Source organism: Seriola dumerili, unplaced genomic scaffold (assembly GCF_002260705.1).
Source record: "Seriola dumerili isolate Sdu_G_001 unplaced genomic scaffold, Sdu_1.0 BDQW01000081.1, whole genome shotgun sequence".
Taxonomy (NCBI): Eukaryota; Metazoa; Chordata; class Actinopteri; order Carangiformes; family Carangidae; genus Seriola; species Seriola dumerili.
In genome coordinates this window covers 1,990,294-2,009,141 of record NW_019174336.1, presented here as the reverse complement: position 1 = coordinate 2,009,141, position 18,848 = coordinate 1,990,294, and the positions used below count along the sequence as shown (strand labels likewise).

General features: G+C 41.7%; 1 protein-coding gene across 3 annotated transcripts in view; it reads right to left on the bottom strand.

Annotated features, from left to right (window-relative positions):
* The window catches only part of sptan1 (spectrin alpha, non-erythrocytic 1), a 35,565-nt gene that overhangs the window by 11,877 nt on the left and 4,840 nt on the right, over positions 1 to 18,848 (bottom strand). For 2 of the 3 annotated variants that reach the window (XM_022744595.1, XM_022744596.1), the window contains exons 2-27: positions 13,597 to 13,836; positions 12,970 to 13,095; positions 11,979 to 12,119; positions 10,987 to 11,267; positions 10,723 to 10,862; positions 10,466 to 10,625; positions 9,437 to 9,572; positions 9,236 to 9,337; positions 8,977 to 9,114; positions 8,770 to 8,880; positions 8,546 to 8,623; positions 8,273 to 8,428; positions 7,979 to 8,183; positions 6,675 to 6,856; positions 6,332 to 6,575; positions 6,040 to 6,162; positions 5,738 to 5,955; positions 5,292 to 5,384; positions 5,015 to 5,149; positions 4,286 to 4,434; positions 3,979 to 4,035; positions 2,200 to 2,398; positions 1,907 to 2,011; positions 1,784 to 1,816; positions 1,640 to 1,675; positions 1,199 to 1,246 (exon numbers count right to left, since the gene is read on the bottom strand). In XM_022744595.1, coding sequence (XP_022600316.1) covers positions 1,199 to 1,246; positions 1,640 to 1,675; positions 1,784 to 1,816; positions 1,907 to 2,011; positions 2,200 to 2,398; positions 3,979 to 4,035; positions 4,286 to 4,434; positions 5,015 to 5,149; positions 5,292 to 5,384; positions 5,738 to 5,955; positions 6,040 to 6,162; positions 6,332 to 6,575; positions 6,675 to 6,856; positions 7,979 to 8,183; positions 8,273 to 8,428; positions 8,546 to 8,623; positions 8,770 to 8,880; positions 8,977 to 9,114; positions 9,236 to 9,337; positions 9,437 to 9,572; positions 10,466 to 10,625; positions 10,723 to 10,862; positions 10,987 to 11,267; positions 11,979 to 12,119; positions 12,970 to 13,095; positions 13,597 to 13,833 — 3,633 coding nt within the window. In that variant the 5' untranslated portion in view covers positions 13,834 to 13,836. The remainder of the gene's footprint in view (positions 1 to 1,198; positions 1,247 to 1,639; positions 1,676 to 1,783; positions 1,817 to 1,906; positions 2,012 to 2,199; positions 2,399 to 3,978; positions 4,036 to 4,285; positions 4,435 to 5,014; positions 5,150 to 5,291; positions 5,385 to 5,737; positions 5,956 to 6,039; positions 6,163 to 6,331; positions 6,576 to 6,674; positions 6,857 to 7,978; positions 8,184 to 8,272; positions 8,429 to 8,545; positions 8,624 to 8,769; positions 8,881 to 8,976; positions 9,115 to 9,235; positions 9,338 to 9,436; positions 9,573 to 10,465; positions 10,626 to 10,722; positions 10,863 to 10,986; positions 11,268 to 11,978; positions 12,120 to 12,969; positions 13,096 to 13,596; positions 13,837 to 18,848) is intronic. The other variant, XM_022744597.1, reaches the window with a different exon arrangement.

Sequence of the window (18,848 nt, the reverse complement as noted above, 5' to 3'; positions counted from 1 at the left end):
TCATTTCCATTTGACTCTTGACAACTCTGATAAAAACCAATGTTGTGTAAAGCAAGAATTTATCCAGGGAACTTAAATTTCTTCTACGTCCAACAAGTAAGCAACGCTGTTATTTGCCTGTTAGAGGCTGGATTGTTGATTGTCAGTTATATAAAAAAAAAAAAAAAGACAATTTTTTTCCTCTGCAAATGTAAAACAATAAAACCAAAACATCTATAGTTTGTTGGCCTTTATGTGCAAAGCAGTTGAGCAATAATAAAAAAAACTGCAGCACTTACAAGGCGTCATCATTCTGCATGTTTTAAAAAGATAAATCTGTCCCATTCTGATACATATGGACTGTCAGACTTTAATGATCACCGAGCACAGACAGAGACTGACAGTCTGTCACTGACTCATCTGCACTGTTTGTGTTGACAGAACATCAGCCTGACAGCTGCAGGTAGTTGTTAGCTGCTGTTCAGACTGAAGAATCCACACACTGTTCATTCCAATTCCACGGCCTCACATCTCACAGCCAGAGGTCAACAAACACATGCTGAGCTCAGATCAGTCTTGTCTCAGTCTGACAGACTCAGCTGATCATCCTGAGTCCTGACAGTCCTGTGAACTGAGGCAGGTCCAAATAGACTGTAACTATTCACATCACGATCTACAGGACTGTTTAACTTCAAATAACCTTTTTGATATCTAGTGGATATTTTACATCCTGCAGTTCCTAATGAACCACTTACACCAGGTAACCACAACCGACAACATTTATCACAGATGTAGGTTTTTACTGAGAAATACAAAGATGGATCTCTAGATTTTAAGAATTGATTCTGGATCATTCAAATAAAAATCATGATTAATTGGAAAATCTGTGTTTTTTTATCCAGCCCTGAACATTATACAGTGAGGACAAAGAAGTAAGACCAAAAAGTCAACATCTGCACAGAGATGCTGAAGACATAACTCCAGTGTTATGCCAGCAGTCATTCATACGACAGTAGGATGGACTGTAACAGGACGAGCATGTTGCCACAGGAAACAGGGTGGAACCAAACTACATCGAACACTGCCAACAGGTTTCAGAGGACAGGAAGTGAGAGATCATGTGACACTGAAAGGAAACTGTGATGATGGGGGGGGGTTAGTTCTGTGATCACAATGCAGGACACGGACGATGAGGTCGGGGTGGACTAGTTAATCTTACCTTGATAGTATTAAAGTTAGCCGTTGTTTGAACAGCCAAACGAATATTCTACAGGTGAATAAACATGGCAGAAAGAAGGGAAGAAAAAAACAGAACACCACACCAGTCAAGAGTGTTATGGAAACTCCCAGAGTTTATCTTGGTTGTTGTCAAAGACCAAACCAAGACTTATCACCAACCAGGAAACAGTCAGCACTTCAACCATGGTTCCAGCAGAACCAGCCCAACACACTGAATCATGATCAATCAAACCAAGCACTAAATGATTTACCCATCTTCAAACATACTAACATTAAGCACTGTTACAGTAAAATGTCTTATTGGGCATGATTGCAGTGAATTCCACAACAGATGCACCAGTATCAAAGTCATGCACAGTTACAGGGTTACAGAGTATTGTCTGAAGGATTGACTGACACAGGGTTGGTGTATGTATCTTACCTTCCATGGAGACGCAGTCTTGGAATCAGCTTCATCCTGTTGAAGAAGTAAAGCATGAGGATGGTGAGCAAACATCTCTCTGATGTCTGAAGTGGTTCTTAAATGTCAAGTAAAATGTGTGTAAATTAGAGAAATGATTACAACCTTGCCAGGAGCTGCACCGAGCATCTCTTGTTGCTGTAAACAGAAAGAAACACAATCTCCATTAATGTACATGTGCAACATGGAGGATGGCTCAAACAGCTAACCCAGGGAGAGAGAACTTACCTGAGCCTGAACCATGGGGGCCTCCTCAGCCATGAGGCCTTCAGACTCCAGCTCAGAAGCCACCTTGTTGATGTCCCTCAGACGAGACTCATTGGCCTTCAGGTCCTGCACCAAACAAAACAACATCACACTCTCTTTGAGACGAGACCACAGAAGCTAAGACGGTGATTAGACAGAAACAAGCAGAAATACTGATTTGAGCAGAGGACTCAGGACTGAGTTTTATAGACATGGAAGAACTCAGCTTGTGATGTCATGCCTTTGTCTCTCTATAGAAGGAAAGTGGACGTCACCTTCTGGAAGTCGTCAAACTTCTTCTGCAGGACCTCGACCTGCTCCAGGTCTGAGCCGACCTCCTCGTTAGTGAGGGCGCTCTCCTTCTCGTTGATCCACTGCTGGAGCTCGTTGGCTTCACGGAACAACATGAACTTCTTGCAGCTCTTCTCTAACATGTCTTTACGTTTCTCTCCCAGCTCCAGCAGAGTCCCATATCTCCAAAACAGAGACAACAGGAAGCATTATGTTAGAAAACCAGTCAGTGGGTAGAAAAGCAGTGACATGCTGTATGCAGCAGGTTTCATTTAAGACCTTTTTAGGTTAGACCTTTATGAATGAAATTTAAAACCCAATTTCACATCCATACTGGAAAAAAGTACAAACGGTACGAAGGAAAAAAATCTGCACTTACTAACAAAGTAAATTAATTTATTCAAATTCAACTGAACATGACTACACAGACCTGTGTGTACGCAAGAAGAATGTGTGTGTGTTTTCTGGTTGGTGGGTTTTTCTGACTTCCGATGTCACTCTAATGACTTTGTATCCAAAATTCCTAATATGAGTGTTTTCTTGAGCAAAGTGCCGCAGCTTCCCCGTGTATGCTGGGAGCTTATGCATGTAGATCCTGTGATGAAGTCTCACGCAGTGACAGCTGTATGAGCTTTATAAATTGTAAATGCAAAGAAACACTTTAAATGACAGCATGAGGAAATGATTCTATTGTTGAATGCCAAGGGGACAAGAACCCGCTCAGAATCTAATCCAATCATCCATCAGTCAATCCATTATTATCATTTATTAAGCAGCTCCGATACGAGAATTAACTGCTTTTCTGTTTTATATCACTGTATACTGAATATCTTCTTTGTACCGTTTCTGTAACAAAACAAGACATTTGAAGATATTCTGGACTCTGAGAAGCCACTTCTGATATTTTAGCCTCAAAATATCAGATAATAACTTCAAACAGAAACTCAGGCTCAGCTGCCCCAGTCTGTCTGTCTGTGTAACCAATCAGATCCGGCTGTGGGCGGGGCACTGCACTGCACCACAGAGAGGTGACTACAGGGAGAGGCAGCTGCATCAGAGCCAAAGTCGTGCACTTGTACATTAATTTATGTTATTAGCAATCAGTTAAAAAAATAATGTTTCAAATAATCAGCCGACCGATAATCAGAAATTGTAACTATCTATTGTCACATAGTATTTTATAATTTCTATAATTTATGACTCACTTTAATCAATTACATAGATAAAAAGAAAATAACAGAAGAATACAAACATAAAAACTAAAGTCTAACTCGTTAGCAGAGTGTTACCACATTCAGGTTTATCTATATGTCCATCTATACATTGAACACATTGTCCCAGGTCAATCTCTAACCCAGCTGATTGCTGTCATGATTGTTGGAGGCACTGGGATCAGCTGAATTTCAGACCAATTGAATTATTGATTAATTATTAAAGCTAATTTCTCTGACTGGGACCTTGTGCCTTGGACTTGAGGTAAAATAAATCAAAGCCTGATGTGGTCAGAACATATGTTTATACGGAAGATCATGGAGAAAATCAGAGGTGAAGATCCAGAGACAGGGCTGGGATGAGGAGGATGTAAAAGGTGAGCACCACAGGTACTTCTATCCCTGAGCTGGATAGAAGAGGAGGGTAACGTAGACACAGTGTCACAGCAGGTTTGAGGGGTTTGGGGGTGGAGGAGGGATGTAAAACTGCTGATGATATTTAGTGGTATCATGATCACAAGAACACGCAGAGGGACGCTGGTTCCTACTCACAGCTCTTCCACCTGCTTCATGCGCACAGACACGCTGCAGGCCTCCTTGGTGACAAGCCTGCTCAATGGCAAGGCAGCGTGAACACACAGCAAGGCAAGATTAAGGTGTTACAGCGAGAGGGCAGCAAAGGAGAGACAGAGAGAGGCCAGGGGCAAAGGTCATTAGTGTTAACACCTGAGCAGAAAACATGATCTGATGGAAGTAAAGAGGGGTTAAAAAGCAGAAGAGAAACAGTTCAATCGTGTAGGAAAGGAGAAATGAGTTAGTAAACTACATCCTGATGGAGGTTGTGATGTGGGTTTCTTACTGGTTCTCGATCTGGTCTTGGCGCAGTGCAATGCTGCCGTGTTCATCCAGCAGGTTTTCCCTGGAGGAGGACTGGGTGGGGTCCAGCTTCTTCACATAAGCAGCAGGAACAAAGCCCTGGCGATCATTCACCTCCACCTTCCACCAGTCCTGCAGCAGGGAGCAGAGCAATATAACAAGTGATGATGATGATGATGATGATGAGTTACTTCCTGATTACATTTTATTCAGACAAAGTGCTTGATGTTACTGTGTCATGTTGTAGAACTACATTTTTATTGATATTTTATATTCCTCTGTGCCACTAGATACCACCACCACTGAAAATAGTCTCCAACAAACGCATTTCCTCCTGTTTGAGTTTGTTAAAAACTACATTGAGCAGATGTTTTAGGAGATTACTGAGCCTTTTTTAAAAATGAAACACTGCTGAGCCGAAACATCCTGACCTCTCACAGATGAACGAGTAACATTGATTATCTTGTTAAAAAAAAAAAAAAAAGCACACGTCGAGATTCTGGGATTTATCAGATTGTAAGTGATAAATCGGTTCTTGTAGTGAGACCGCTGGATGCTGGAGAAATGTGAAGGTGTAAACATCTGAACGTCTTTGAAAAGGTCAATCATCAGTCATTTAGACCAGACCACAAACAATTTAACTGAAGTATCATTCAACATTTCTCTGATCAGTCAGACAGTGTGTTGGACACTGAGCTGGCTTCATCTCTACCTTGTTGGTGCTGTTGAGCAGAGTGAGGATGTCCCCTTTCTTCATGGTTACTTCACGGGGGCTCTTCTCCTGGTAGTCGTACAGGGCCAGGACCAGCTCCTTCCCGGTCTCGTCGTCAGTCGGTGCCACTTGTTGCTGTGTAATTAAACAAGTCGTGTCACTGATTTGTGTTCTCTAAAATCTAAAGAACATTTAATTACTAGGAGAATTAAGACAAACAGTGCAGCATTCAGAAGCTCTCTTGTGCAGTACAGTGTGAAGGAGGACTGGGTTTTACCCTGCAGGACTGGGCCTGTTCCTTCAGGGCCTGGATGCTGCTGCCGTAGGCGCTCAGGTCAGACATCAGAGCCTCGTGCTTCTTCAGCAGAGCCTGCGGAAGACAATGAGTTCAGCACAACTGTGTTTGTCACAGAAAACGGTAACAGTAACATACAGTAACATGATAAAAGCCTCAGCTAATTTATATGTAGATGTAGATGACAAACATTTGTTTTCAGTTATTTTGGTTGATTTGTCTGTAACAATGAGCAGAAATATATTGTGAGTGCTGGGTCATGCTTAACCCTGATTGTTGCTGCATGCAGCTATATTCTGTTTTTATTCTTTTATTTACTTTTTTTTATGTTGTAGCTTCTGTGATCATTGTTTTCTTCCTGGATAATAAATGTGATTCATGTATGTATGTTCTTGTACAATATTGCTGTATCTCAGCAGCACATGTACCTCGGCAGAGTCCTCATCTTTGCCGTAGTCGATGCTCCCCACAATGGGCTCCTTCTCTCTCATCCAAGACTCGGCCTCGTTGGCATCAGCGAAGTACTGCTGTGCCTGCAGAGAGTCCTCCAGGTCCTGTCTCCTCTGGGAGGCTTTAGCCTTCAGTGTGTCCCAGCGTCCATGTAGTTCAGCCAGCTTCGCTTTCACATCCTCCCCAGCAAAGTGCCCTGGGTACCAGAGACATGACTGTTCAGCATTTTCGATGTTGGGTCACAAGGTCACAAGAATTTCTTAGAATTTAGATCAATTACCTTCCTCGATCATGGCATCTCCTTTCTGGGTGACAGCCTTGATGCGAGGCTCATGACCGGTGATCTCAGCCTGCAGAGCCTGGTGCTTCTTCAGCAAGTTCTGGACCCCAATCAGGTCTTTGCCTGAGGAAAAGACCAGGTGAAACTTCATCAATCATCTGAAATATGTGAAGAACTGAAGCATCCTCCAAGTTCCCTGCTTATTTATGTAAACCAACCTTTTGTAGGAGACTATGTGTCGTACAGTACTGTATAATACAGTGATCTAGATGCTGATTATGTAAAGTGTTACCTCTGTTAGTCGAAGCAGCAATGGGCTCTTTCTCACGGATCCAAGTCTCTTCATCCTCCACATCTCTGAACAACTGCTGGAGCCTGAGAGAGTCGGACAGCTTCTGCTTGCGTGCGGCCATGGGCTCACGCAGAGCTTCATAACGAACAACTAAAGCTTCCTGCTTCTTGCGGATGTTGTCAGCATCAAAGTGTCCGGCCTCTTGGAACTGGCGAGCCTGAATTGTTATGCCATCAATACGATCCTGGAAGAGAAGAATTTAAACATTTAAATTACATAAAAATAAAAAAATAAAAACACAGCATCAGGTATAATCTCATGATGAATGCCTGGCGTCAGGTACCTGGTGAGCAGCCACGTCTGCCTCCAGCAGAGCGTGTTTCTTCTGCAGGTTCTGGACACTGGTCAGGTCTTTTCCGTAGTCGTCTGAAGCCAGGTGTCCCTCCACCTCGTACAGCCACAGCTCGATGTCCTCTACGTTCCTGTTGAACTGCTGCTGTTGGTTGGCCTCACGCAGCTTGATGCCTGAAATAAAAAGGCAGAAAACAAGTTTACAACTGAAACAGTTCAGACTGTTGTAGAAAATGATGGTGCTGAATCCAGTCTTCGTCTATTACTACTTACATCATATGTAAATAACATTATTCTTCTTTAAAGGTACTTTCTGAGTCCATTTGATATTCAAGTCCCATTATTACTCTAACCCAGGCTTTGACAAACCTTCAGTCTGCCTTTGACGTCAGCTCTGAATCACAGACTTGCTTTAAATAGAACATGTCATTTCTATTCAGATTCAGACTATTTCCTCAATAATTCAACAGAGGTAAAGGCTGTGTGTAATCTAACAGTAAAGTATCGTTCAGTCAACTCTTATCTGCTTTGGTTTACAGAGACACTGCCATGCAGCACTTCAGTATTTAAACTCTATTCATCACACTGTGTTTATGACTAATGACAAACTTTCTGCACATCACTGCCCTGTATCACAAATTCATTTGGACTTCCTCATCAACGGGAAGTCTTTCATCTGTAAAGTTCTACTGTTGCTCCAACATACTGACACCTTCTCTCTCATTTAAATCTTGTAACTACATTCATATGATCCAAAAACTACTCATACCTAAGAGTTTCATATATAGGCTACACACTAGTCTTGGCAGTAGGCGTTATCTAAAACGTAATATCTTGGTGTAGTCCAACTTAAATATTGCGATATAAAATATATTACATCATATTTTATATAATTTTGTTATATTATTTTGAAAATATACTATATTTTATGTTTCAGTTGTTTTTTTATTAATATATAAATCATATATGTTATAATGTGATTATTGTGATTATCTGTATTTTTTTCCAGGTATCACCTTTTGAAATGGAGAGAACTGCAAACTGCTCTTAAGTGAGATTCTTAAAATTCCCCTTAGAAACTTTAAAGCATTAAGTTTTTTTTTGTTTTATCTCTGCAATTTCTTTTATTGGTTCTATTTGTCGTTTGTTTGTTGGTTTTCTGGCTTTCTTGGAAAAAATATCCTGATCTTGTTAAATGTTAAATCTATGGACTGAAACTTTCATGTGTAAAATCCAGCCTATCCATATGAAATAACAGCTACAGTGTCTTCAAACCCCATTTCCTCCAGCCGGTACCTTTGAGCTCAGTTGCCTCCAGCAGTTTCTTCCACTGGGAGCTGACCTCCTCCATGCGGCCATCCACCTCAGTGGAGGCGTAATGTTTTCCATCCAGGAGCTCCTGGCCAGACTTCTGCAGAGCATCGATGCGGCTCTGGTTAGCTGACAGCTCAGCTTCAAAAGCCTGGTGTTTCTGCACCTTGCCCTGGAGGTTGGAGGGGTCCTGTCAAGAAAGCAGAAGCATAGAGGTTGGAGGAGTGGATAAAGCATAACTCTGTACAAATACATTTCAAAATGCATTTTATAAACTACCTTGTAAGCTTCATCAGTGGCAGTCTTCATCTTCTCGTTGATCCAGCTCTTGAGCTCATCAGAATCCCTGAAGAATTGCTGCAGGTGGAAGGAGTCCTCCAAGGCAGCGCGACGAGACTGAGCGCGCTCATGCAGGGCGTTACGGCGGCTGAGCAGCTAAAGATGTGAAATGGAAGAGAAGGCGTATTACTTTGAGTTCAGACAGAGAAATTCTGCTTCAGCATTCAGTGCTCATATCTTGTGGGAAGTCAGGAAGCTGACAGTGGCACTTACAGCATCTCTGCGAGTTGCCACATCTTCTTTGGCATAGTGGTTGTTCTGGATCAGCTTGGTAGCAAACTCATCAAGGGCCTGACGGTGCACAAGACAAAGAGATTAATAGTGTATTCTGTTTCATAACACTACAAGTCGAGAGATAAATGCTAGCTGTGATTCCACAGCTTCTATGCTGTAGGAATAATATTCTTGCTTAAATACTTGAAGGTGGAGCAACTTACAGTGATCTTCTCTTCCTGGGCGCTAAGTGATTTCTCAAAGTCCTCATGTTTCTTCAGCAGTGCCTCTACACTGTCCAGGGAGTCACCAAGGTCTTCATTCAGGAGGAAAGCCTACACAATGAAAATACAACATTAAAAATCGGCACATAAGATCTACTAGACCACACGCACCATCCTGAAGAAAGGTATTGATTGTTCGTTTGTTACCTCTTGTTTACTCATCCAGTTGTCAACTTGCTCAGTATCCCTGTAGAAGAGCTGCAGGTCCATGCACTGCTCGTACTGCTGCCTGCGAACCTCCCACAGCTCCAGCAGAGACTCCTTCTCCTCAGTGAGGATGCCCAGCTACACACAACACAACACACCACATTAAACATGTTACACAGTGATGTGCTGGTGAAGACACAGAACAATAACATTACACAAAAAAAAAGAAAGTACAGTCTGGATGCTGTCACAGTCCCACCTTTTCCTTGACCTCCTCGGAGGCGTAGTGTCCTGTATTGAGTAAGGCCTGGCCAGCTTCATCAGTGGCTCTAAAACTGTCCTCATGGGCATCGATCTCTCCCTGAAACACACAAAAGAAAAACACTTAGAAGGAGAAGCAATGACATTTCTAAATGTGAAATAAATGTTGTATTGTCCTTTGTGGTGCAACAGATTTTACCTTATGTTCCTGGTGGCGGTCTAGCAGAGCCTCGGCTCCAGCGACGTCATTGGCCAGTTCGTCAGCATTGATCAGGGCCTTCATCTCTGTCACCCAGCTGGTCAAATCCCTGAAGTCAGCAGTGAAACGCTGCAGCCTAAAAGACACAAGAGGGCAGGAGTGAGCAGGTTTGATGCAGCCTCACATGTGCCGTGTACTGAGCTGATATCTGCCTGTTGAATGAAGCTTTCATATTTTCAAGCATGGCAGGATTCCTAATAATAAAGGTCTTCAAATATCAAAATATGCAGCAGAATGAGACAGAATGAAGATGCAAGTTAAACTATGACTGAAAACAAGATATCCCTACCGACAAGTTATTTCTTCATTTGCTCTTTTTCTTTTATACTGTGAATACGCTGATTGGAGCTCTTACAACACAAAAATCTTATATGAAATAATCCAGCAGTAACCTCTTACTACACCGAGTTCAACCAAAACTGCATCATCTTAAAGAGCAACTCAGGCTCCAACATGACTGTTATCTTCAGTATCGATTATGCGGCTGATTATTTTGGATAAATTGGCCAATAATTATATAACAAACAAATGCCCATAACAATTCCCTAAAGCCAAAGATATACCTATGTGTATATCTTGCCTTTTTTATCTGAACAACAGTCCAAAATCCAAACATATTAATCTTACTTTTACATAAGACAAAGGTGGAAGTGGGAAAAGTTTGAAATTTATGCTTGATTAATTACTTGAACAAATATTAAATTATCACTTTTCTGTCAACTGACTAATTGATTATTCAACCAACTGTTACAGCTCAAAGAGCAACTATTCATGTAGTAGATAAATGCTAAAGTCTGACATAAATTCCAGTTTAATATTCCAGTACTGTTTCAACAATCATCTCACACGTGACTCTTTAAATGTGCTAAAGCCAACTGCTGAATTTCATGAAAACACAATGACTGAACTGTATGTTTGACATGTTGCCCAGGTAACAGTGATCTAGCTAAGCAGTGTCTGGTATTTTACAGGTAGGAGTCGTTGAGGCGGGCGTGGCGTTCAGCAGCCAGAGTTCGAATCTGCTCCCAGTTAGTGATGAGTTCATCCTTCTTCAGGTGAATCTGGGAGGCGTTCTGAGGATGCGTCTGCTGCAGGCGCTCGGCATCACCACCCAGTGTGTTGACCTGATTGAAAGAGGAAACAGGGAAGACAATAAGAAGTTAGAGAGGTTTTATCTTCATGGCTGCTCTTTATGTGTGGACATTCTGCAGAGCGGCGTATGTCCTCTTCCAGAGCAGCCAGGTCTCTCTCCAGACCCTCATGTTTGCGCAGCAGAGCCTGCACGCTGGCCAGGTCACGACCAAAGTCATCAGAGGCCATGAGCTGCTCCTTCTCCTTGATCCAGCTGATGGTCTCATCCACATCCCTGTTGTCAGAGTGAAAACACACAGCCGGTCACTATCGTCGAGGAGGCAAAGTAATAACATGACACATGATTACAATACACGCACACAGTGTATAAGCAGTCCACCTGTGTGTCTGATGTTTACCTGTTGAAGCGCTGCACCTCAGCAGCCCCGAACAGCTTGGTCTGCCTCTGCTGGGCCAGACCCTTCAGGCGCTGCCAGGCGGTGTTGACCTCGTCCTGCTTGCGGACGATGAGCTCTGCCTCAGGATGGGTCTCCTGGATCAGTTTGGCTGCCAGCTGGTTCACTTCATTCACACGCTCCTCGTGGGCCGCCAGGTCAGTCTGAAACTCCTCAAACTTCTTCTGCAGCAGCTCCACGTGCTCCAGGTCCTGGCCCAGCTCCTCGGAGGTGGCCATGGCTTCCTACAAACATTTAAGTTAAACTTCTATGATTTTATGTCTTTAGAAACTGTGAAAATGGCTCATTAATCATGGCATGACATCAACAGGCATTTGTTTGAAAATTTATTTATCAATCTGTAAATAAACAGTCTAAATTAGAAAGTTATTATTTCATATTTTATTGTCAATAAAAAGAGGAATTATTAAAATAATTTGCAAATGAAATATTAATTAATCAATAAATAAAGGGGTTTGCAAAAACAACACATAACAGAAAATATGTAAATCATTTAAAAATACATAAATTAATTCTGAAATAAATGAATCTATTTGAAAATGCAGTTTAAACAGAGAAATAAATAACTGGATTCACAATTTAAATTAAGATTTTAATCAGGCTTTTAAAAGGGTAGGTCTGCTTTTTCTTTCCCTGTTCGATTTGCTTTGTCATTTAGCTTCTCTGTTTAACTTCTCCATGACACTTTGGGCCTTGCTTTGGTAAAAGCAGGTAAAACAATGCAAATTGGGACAAGCCACTTCAAGATTCTTTGTACATTTTAAAATTCACTTACAGCTCATCATTACTGAGGTTTTTTTCAAATGTTAAATTGCATAGTTTTCTGTACAAGTTACTGATGAAGCCAAAGTTTCTCTGTTGGCCTGGTTTTCATCCCTCATTCAAAGTAATTGGTACCATTAGCATCAGGGCAGTTTTAAAGCTGTGAATCTGACCTTGTCACTGATCCAGTCCAGGGCATCTTCACACTCACGGAGGTACTGGACCAGCTTCTGGGCCTGCAGGAGACGCATTCCCTTCTCCTTGGTCCTTTGCAGCAGGAGTTCCCAAAGGCGATGCAGCTCCTCCAGACGAGTCTAGAGCACATGGGAGAGGTGGAGAATTATTTTTTACTTCAAGTTACTAGAAAGAGTAAATACAGTGGAAACAGCTTATATAGATCAAAAAGTTTGGGCTGCTAGTACTCAAGTAGTCCAACTACTCATTACTTTATACTCATGTTAAAAATATACAAATGTCAATTAGATGTTAATCTGCATGAGAAATAACAAAAACAGTTCAGTTATAATAAATATCTGTTTAAAGTGATGAATTTGACCCCAACAGATGTGATTACTATGAGCAGTTTCCACTGTAAATGAAAAAAGAACATCTCCAACATAAGACTAGACACCACTGTAGTTTTCCTTTGTACTTTACAAATCTTCTGTGAATCTGTATCTAAAATAAAAGTGAATCCAAGTATTTTCAATGTATATATTATACCATCATATCTGTTTAAAGAAAACACCTGGAAACCAAAAGATTTCCACGAGTACCAGTCTTTTCAAACCGACCCCCATTAAACAAAACAAAAGTTTCCTCACAACAAAATGACAGTAAGGAAAAGCAGACTGTAAAGAGCTTGATCTGGAAGAAGTTTCACAGCACTCAGGAGTCACACAGCAGTTCAACACCTACTTGTATATATTCACCCATATTTACACTTGTAACTATGGGTCTCTGTTGTGTCCGGTAAGGCGTGTAGGACTGAACCAGATGGAAGAAGTTAAAAGGATATTCAGGAAGCAAAACCAAGTGAGCTGCTAAGATTCTGTTTGTTCCTTAACGATGCAGTCCAACTGACCAGCCCACCATGGATACATAGTTACCGTACACCAACACTGTGTATTAAACTGATTGCATCTTCATCATTGAGTGCCTTACTCGAATGGTTTCAGAGGAGAAGTGGCCCTCGCTCATCATATGGTTTCCAGTCTCGTCCAGTTTGATAATGGCCCCCGCGTTAGCCTGAACTTCAGCTTCAAAGGCCTGATGTTTCTGCAGCTTACCCTGTGTACAAGAAGACATGTGGGACAAATAACAATCATTATATCAAAACAAATGATTGACAGAAAAATAAAATAAAAATATAGATGAACAAGACGTTATCTGTTAGTGAACTATGAATTCTGAGAAAGTACCAATGGCAAGTTTATAGTCTAAAGGGTTCAATTTAGAGATCTTCGCTGGTCCAAAATTTTGGACCGGAACTGAAACAGACCCGTGGAGAACCTACCTGACTCCAACCTGCATAAACTGATTTTCAAAAAAAGAAGAGACCTGATCTGAGGAGGACCTGAGACCAGATCCAAAATGCAACTGACACACACAGACCCTAACACAGAGAGAGAGTACCAACACCGTCATCCATTCAGATCCACTCTGGTGTTGACCATATTGACACACACATCTGTTACCTGTGGCGGTAAAAAGAGACCCTAATGGATTGAGTGGACCCATGAGGACCTCTACTTCAAACATACAGATCTATTAAAAACCAGGCCAACAGACCTGCAGGTTGGAGGGGTCCTTGTAGTTCTCATCAGAGGCGATCTGCAGCTTCTCCTGGATCCACTTCTCTAACTCATCAGCGTCACGGCGGAAGAACTGAAAGCGGTAAGAGTCCTCCAGCTTCTGCCGGCGCATAATCGACAGCTCCTTGAAACGCCGGTAGCGGTCGAGCACCTGCTGCCGGCGCTCCTGGATGTCTTCGGCTGTCTCCAGCACTTTGACCCCTGCGGTGTCCATCTTCTACAAAAAAGGAAAAACATGGGTTACACGCGTTAGTAAGTTTTCTATTATACCGGTTTAAACTACATCAATAACAGATCAGTTATATGTAGAAAAGCAGCTAATAAAATCTGAAATCTGAATCTGAAACTAATTTATGTGGGTGAGACTTTTACCTGCTCAGGACACACAGACATTGAAATATGGATGACAATGACTAAAGAAAGGGAATATTCAGACAAGACATCCAGCCTAAACAGTAAAATAGCTCCTCTTGCTCTAATAGGTTTGTGTATAACTCATGATATCCAAACAGACTGCTACAGCAAAGTAGGTTCATCTCAAAGATGTTACACTCATTCCCTTCTCCCATATTATAATTATTAGTCACATACCCTGACCTTTATTTTGAAAATTTGACATTTCTATCTTCCCAGATAAGACCGCTGATGGTTTAACATTCATGTCCATCTGTGTTTCTGACTCTCATCAATATAAAGTTATTCAATTTAATAAGTGTAAAAGCTCTGAAAACAAAGGAGAGGTTATTTGTGTCTCCAGGATCCTGAACATCTACAACTTTTCTCTTGACAGAAACTTGGATCTATGAGGCAGGATATAACAAACAAGGCTGATAGCCTAAAACAGCCCCCCCCCCATCCTGTCCCAAGCTGTGCAACCAAGGGGCCGGCAGCTGAAATAGTAAAATGCCAAACGAGGGTGGGGGCGGAAATTCCACACGCAAGCGAACAGTAACCAGGCTTCACTGCACAATGGGATTGCTGCAGTCAGCTTCTCTGTGCACTGTTTCTCTGGCTCCACGGTCAGTGTGGTCTCACACTGTAGGTTACAGCTAGCTAGGTCGAGCTAGCAACCCCACTGAACCATGAAAAAACATGATCTTTACTGACATCCACAGCAGCTGAGTTTCTACCAAGCAGGAAATCAACAGGGCATGGGCAGCACAGACTGAATAGCAGAAATGAAACCAATTCAGAAATTCAAAATAAAAGCAATAATCCGTGAACTAATTAAGATGTGACTGTTGGTGGGTTTACCAGTTTAAAACTTTGTTTTTAACCTTATTCTTATTCAGTCAATTTAAAAATGTTCCTTTACATCTGGAGAATATGATTTGTAGGCCGGGGCATCTCTGTAGCACCACAACACTTATGGTGCTAACAATGAACAACAATGTGACACATTTGACCTTTATTGAATTTGATATTCCACTTGGCCCTATTGAGATTTCAATTATAGTTCGATTAATTGTGCAGCTCTATTATAAACGCAGCCGTGGTGAATGACAGACAAAAATCAACCTTTCTCCCGTGGTTATCTGGTGGCTTACATCAAGGAGGAAGAATTTAAAAGCACTGAACCACAGTGTAATAAGAATATATTCTTTGTTTATGTGTCAGCCTCCGCCCATCAACAGCCAGAGACAAAGAGGAGAGAGAGAGAGAGGGAGAGAGATATTGATCGGACTAACCAAACCAAGGTCAACCAGAGCCTAAGCACAATAGCTGACGGCCTCGCTGAGTGCAGGGTGAATCGGGGTGTGTGGAGTCTGACAGACCTAAATGTAGATGAAAGAGGTTTTTGTTGATGTTGCAGACAGTGATACAAAAAGCGATGAGTGGATGTGAGACAGTCTCCTGATCCTGGTCTGAATGGGAGGATTAGTGGAGTCAGCATTGCAACTGAAGTGGGCTTTTTATCCACAGCCAACGCACAGACATGCTTTGGTCCCAAGAGGTGCCATTACCTCTCCAGACAAGCAAACATCCCAATGAGCCCACACATATACACAACATATATCACATCACTGTTTATGCTGTAAGCTGATTAGTGCCATCAATCCACTGCCTGGAACAAGTGACTGTCCAGAAAGCTGGCCCAGTGTTTCCCAGACATTGATTTATTTGCTTACTATATCGACATTAACCGTCACATATTGATTTTTTTTTTTTACTATTTCAAAAAATGGGTAAAATCTTATTTCATTGCAGAGCTGTGTGCAGCACTTTGAGCCTACACACATGTACATCCACATCTACATCTACACTAACACGTTTTATTTTAAAACTCATCTCTTTTGCTAAGTTTACTCCTGGCGTCCACACTATTCCAGAGTTTTCAGCAACACTGAGGGGCCCGTTTTAGTTTGAAAACTCTTGATTGTGTTTTAATCTGGACGGGCAGAAACAAAGACTTTTGGAAATGATGATGCAGAAGCCCACCTTCGCCTCCTGATTGGAGCTTTTCAGTAATGACGTATCCTTTCCTGATTTGTCTCGTTCCTATCATGTGACCCTTTCCAGGTGAAAACAACGATTCCCAATCTGTTTTTCTACCATTCATGACACCTCATACTCATGTGTTGCTTTCAGTAAGAACCTTGTCATCAGTCAAAGCAAAGAAAGTCTCTGGTCTTACTTTTCACCTTTGATGTTCCTCATTTGTAGTATTCTCTGCACCTAAGCAACCAACTGCATAGCAGACTTTCTACTTCCTGTTTACACCGCCACACCCATGCCAAGTGTACAACAAAGGTCATGTGTTTTAGTGTGTGTTAGTATGAACGGAGATTATTTTTGAAAAAGAGCTAAAATGCTCGCCTGGATGGAGAAACGTATTAATGTGGGTGTAGCCTGATTAACTCAGCCCATCCTTGACCCACCCTCTCCCTCTCTCTCCCTCTCTCACACACATTGACAACAGACCCGTCTGTCATAGTCAGACTGGCCATCAGGAGCAACGCCAAAAACTCCATTAAGTTTTCACTGTCCCTGTCTGTCTCTTTTTCTGTGTGCCTGTCAATCGAGGTGCACTGGGTGTGCCACATGCATGTTCTGGAACTGGACTCACTCGCCAATCACAATATGCAATAAACTCACCTCCCCATTTTGTCAGCTACCGCCACAAATAGAATCTAATTCTGTGGGAAACAGTGCTAGCCAGCACCCCTCCCCCATCTGAAAGCCTGCCCCAGTTCACAGAGAGCTTAAATCATCTCAGGGATTTAACAGACTTCAGCCTCATTCTGCACAGTGATGTCAGCAACAGGGGACACACAATTGTGACTGACACTTCAACATCACAGGGCTACACATCTGTATGATTTCAGATCATTACTACACACAGACATGTTTTCCCATTTTACCACCAGGGTGAAACTAAAGATGGACTTTTGGTTTTAGAAAAGAGAAAGACCACGCTTTGTTTGGTGTGTATTTCCTCGTGGTTACTTAATAAATTAAGAATAATAACATATACAACTGCCAGTAACACTGGTAGAGACATGGAAGACAATGGACTGACCTGTCACAGCTGTGTGAGGTATTAGTCTACCTCCAAACTGCTTTGAACCAGTCCCATCAATAAGTGGGTGTCAAACAAAACCCTGATGACATCTTTATTTTCTGGCAATCCCAATCAACAGCTTTCAAATGCACAATATCAAATATCCCGATATTTCCGGCCACATTTGATATTATTCATAATATCCTCATACCCTATAATATCCTCATTTTCAACACTTTGCTTACTGTACATTGGCCTTGTCAAGTGACAAATATAACTTTGAACTGCTGTTTAGTGGCAGCATCACTTATACCTGCAACATAAAATACAATAATATTACAAAAAGAAAAAATCTTGGACACTGACTGACTCAGCATGGAGTTACTGCCCATTCACAGGTATTTAGTCCTAGTTTATATAAATTATAAATATGTACCTGCTGTTCTGACATTGCCTGTAAAGTATTTTCAAATCACAACCTTTGCACACAAAGTGACATAAAAATGAGCAACTGTTGATTTACTTCCATGTTGCATAAACTCAGTCACCTGACGCCACCCGCTGTGGATTTTAAACTTACAGTGACTCAGCAAATTTTTACAGCAATGTGACGTCTTTCAATTGAATGTTAAGATGAAGGTCTTTTAAGAGGACCAGGAATCTAATGAGCCAATGTGTAAAAGAGACAAATAAAAATTGGGTTCAATATAAAGTCTAATTGTAATTACAAGAGAACGAACTGGCGTTAATTGAATATGTGACAGCGAGACTAAATTAGCGTTAGAGTGGTGCTGCTAACAGCTCTCTGACGCCCTGAAATACAGCACTGCCACTGCTGATAGCACTTCCTCCCTTCTTGTATCAGTAGATAGCAGCTTTCCCTCTCTTCACCTCTCAGCTGCCTCTGTGGGGCTTTCTGCTCTCTCCCTCAAACACCCACACACACTGATATCAGCCAGCAGTAGTGCTAGCTTCTGCTATATGGATGGTTGGTCATATAACCCTTACTGCCATCATCACCCCATCTCCAATTATCTACTTTTACAGGCACAAAAAAGTAAATGCAATGCTATCAACACCTTCCTCTGTTAGGAAATGATGCAGGAAAATTGGTTCAGGAGATGAAAGCTAAAGTATTCTGTTCTTCACAGAGATTGATACTACCTGAAACAAATACACAAGGAACTCAAGAATCTCAAATAATACAAATCTTCCTACCCCACCATCTGCATTTAGCCACTAGAAGCCACTAACTTAGCTACTGCATAAACAAGAGCTGCAACAAGGATCAGTGAGTCATACCATTTATCAGCACATCTGCAGTGCCATGACAATACTTACTGATGTTCACCAGTGTTTCAACACTCAAATATGTTGCAGCAGTTTAGTAAAGGCCAGTGATTTCCTCATATGCTATTACTGCTGCTGCTATGTCACAAAGTCGCAATTACACGACTCTGCACAACAAAAATTTAAATGATGGATAAAGTGGAGACACGTGGTGACACCTGGCTGACCACGAGTGTGCTACGCACCTGCACCACCCAGGTACAAAAAAACCCTTGACAGTCAGAGTGGCTATTGGGCGTAACTGGAAAAATCCTGGTGGATTAGTGGGCTGTAAAATATCCATAAAGTTTTTACGGGCCCTGGAAAAGCTGAAACTGCTGCTGAAAAAGTTCCTCGGGGTAACATATTAAGATGACTTTAAATTCAAAATTGCTTTC